Here is a 1,454-nt window from a genome sequence, read left to right on the forward strand (position 1 = left end):
TGCGGAGTCTGGCGCAGCAGAACCAGCGCCCGTGTCTGATGCAAAGCTCTCGATTCTCACTCTCTGTTCTGTGACACCCAAAGCTTGCTTGCCCGGCTCCCTCAAAAAGTAGCCCAGTGTGATCTTGACATTGTCAGTCAACACTATGAAACAGAAATGTCTTCGAAAGGTCTTTTGTTGGAAACGCACATATTCTGACCCGGTTCCAGACAAGGCAGCGCCCCCACCACATCAGGAGAGCCACTGCACAGTGGCTTTATTTCGCTGTCCCGAGGTGGATGAGGGTCATGATTGTGGTGTAGCTGTGGAACAGGTCATCATCCTTGACCTCGCCGCACTTCCTCAGTGTGAAGTTCCCTGTGACGACGCGGTCACACCCAATCTCCCCATTTCCAAAGAAGCCGAACAAGGGCACGCTGGGGAAGAGCTTTCGGAAGGCATCGGCCTCCACGTTGCCCTTGGCGCGGTAGTACTGGAAGCCCCGGCCCACGCACGCAAACATGAAGCCGAAGGTGTTCTGCTCCGGGATGTGGGCCGCCTTCAGCCGCTGCAGCGCCGCCTCGGCGGTCTTCTCGTCGTTGACATCCTCGCTCAGGAGCACCGTGGCACTCTGGATGCGGTGCCCGCTGAACGACAGCCCAACGACGCCAGTGGCATCGATGTCCAGAGGGTTCCTAAGACAGGACACAAGTGGCAACACAGCTTGACATGCAAGTTCAATGTGTCAGAAAACAAAGACTGACCCTCAAGGGGCACTTGGGAGCTGCTGCTGTTGGCCTTCTGTTGGTCGAAGGCTCCCTCTTCCAGAGAAGGAGTGCAGGCGGGTCGAGACCCCCACCCTCTGTGTGAAACAACAAAGAAGCCAGAACCGTGGAGGGACGATCCACAGCTGCTTCCAGTCAGAAGTACCAAGTGACAAGGGTGCCTCCACAGATGTTTCTAGAAGCTCCCCCTTGACATCAGCAGGGTACGGAGCCTCATTTCCCACCTGATGTTCTTAGGTGAAAATGCCTTACTGTTTCATGGCCATGAACCTATCAAATAAAGCTGCCGTGTAGTTATACCTTTGATGGTTTTTTTCTACTTGAGCCTTCAAATTCTCAGAGACGGGCATGACAAATATCACAGAGCATACGTTTAGCAAGAAACTGTATATTGTTGAGGTCATAAAAGAAAAAAATTCATTTGATTGCTTAGAGCCGGGAACTTTCTGTTTGCATCTGCCTAGTATGCCTTATAATAAAATATTTTATCCTTGTCTATGAAAACTCAACATATTGTGAATACGTCCTGAGGTAGACTTGTACTGTTAAGCCAATCCCGTCCATTTGTACCAAGATGGCATCAGAGTTCAAGATAAGGTACAGGGCGGGTCTAAGGCTCAAAAAGGTCGAAGAACACAAAACAAAAATTTACTTTCTAGGGCATGATCAAGGGGAACCTAACACTAACAA

At 50.7% G+C, this 1,454-nt stretch overlaps 1 protein-coding gene across 1 annotated transcript in view; it reads right to left on the bottom strand.

The window, feature by feature from the left end:
* Positions 1-7: 7 nt before the first annotated feature.
* FBXO22 (F-box protein 22) overlaps positions 8-1,454 on the bottom strand; it is a 22,068-nt gene continuing 20,621 nt past the window's right edge. Inside the window, exon 8 of the mRNA XM_030884318.2 lies at positions 8-674. Within this exon, the coding sequence (XP_030740178.2) occupies positions 257-674 (418 nt within the window). The 3' untranslated portion in view covers positions 8-256. The remainder of the gene's footprint in view (positions 675-1,454) is intronic.

This window comes from Echinops telfairi, unplaced genomic scaffold (assembly GCF_000313985.2).
Source record: "Echinops telfairi isolate 266 unplaced genomic scaffold, ASM31398v2 ScPeMD7_7475;HRSCAF=8513, whole genome shotgun sequence".
NCBI classification, from domain to species: domain Eukaryota; kingdom Metazoa; phylum Chordata; class Mammalia; order Afrosoricida; family Tenrecidae; genus Echinops; species Echinops telfairi.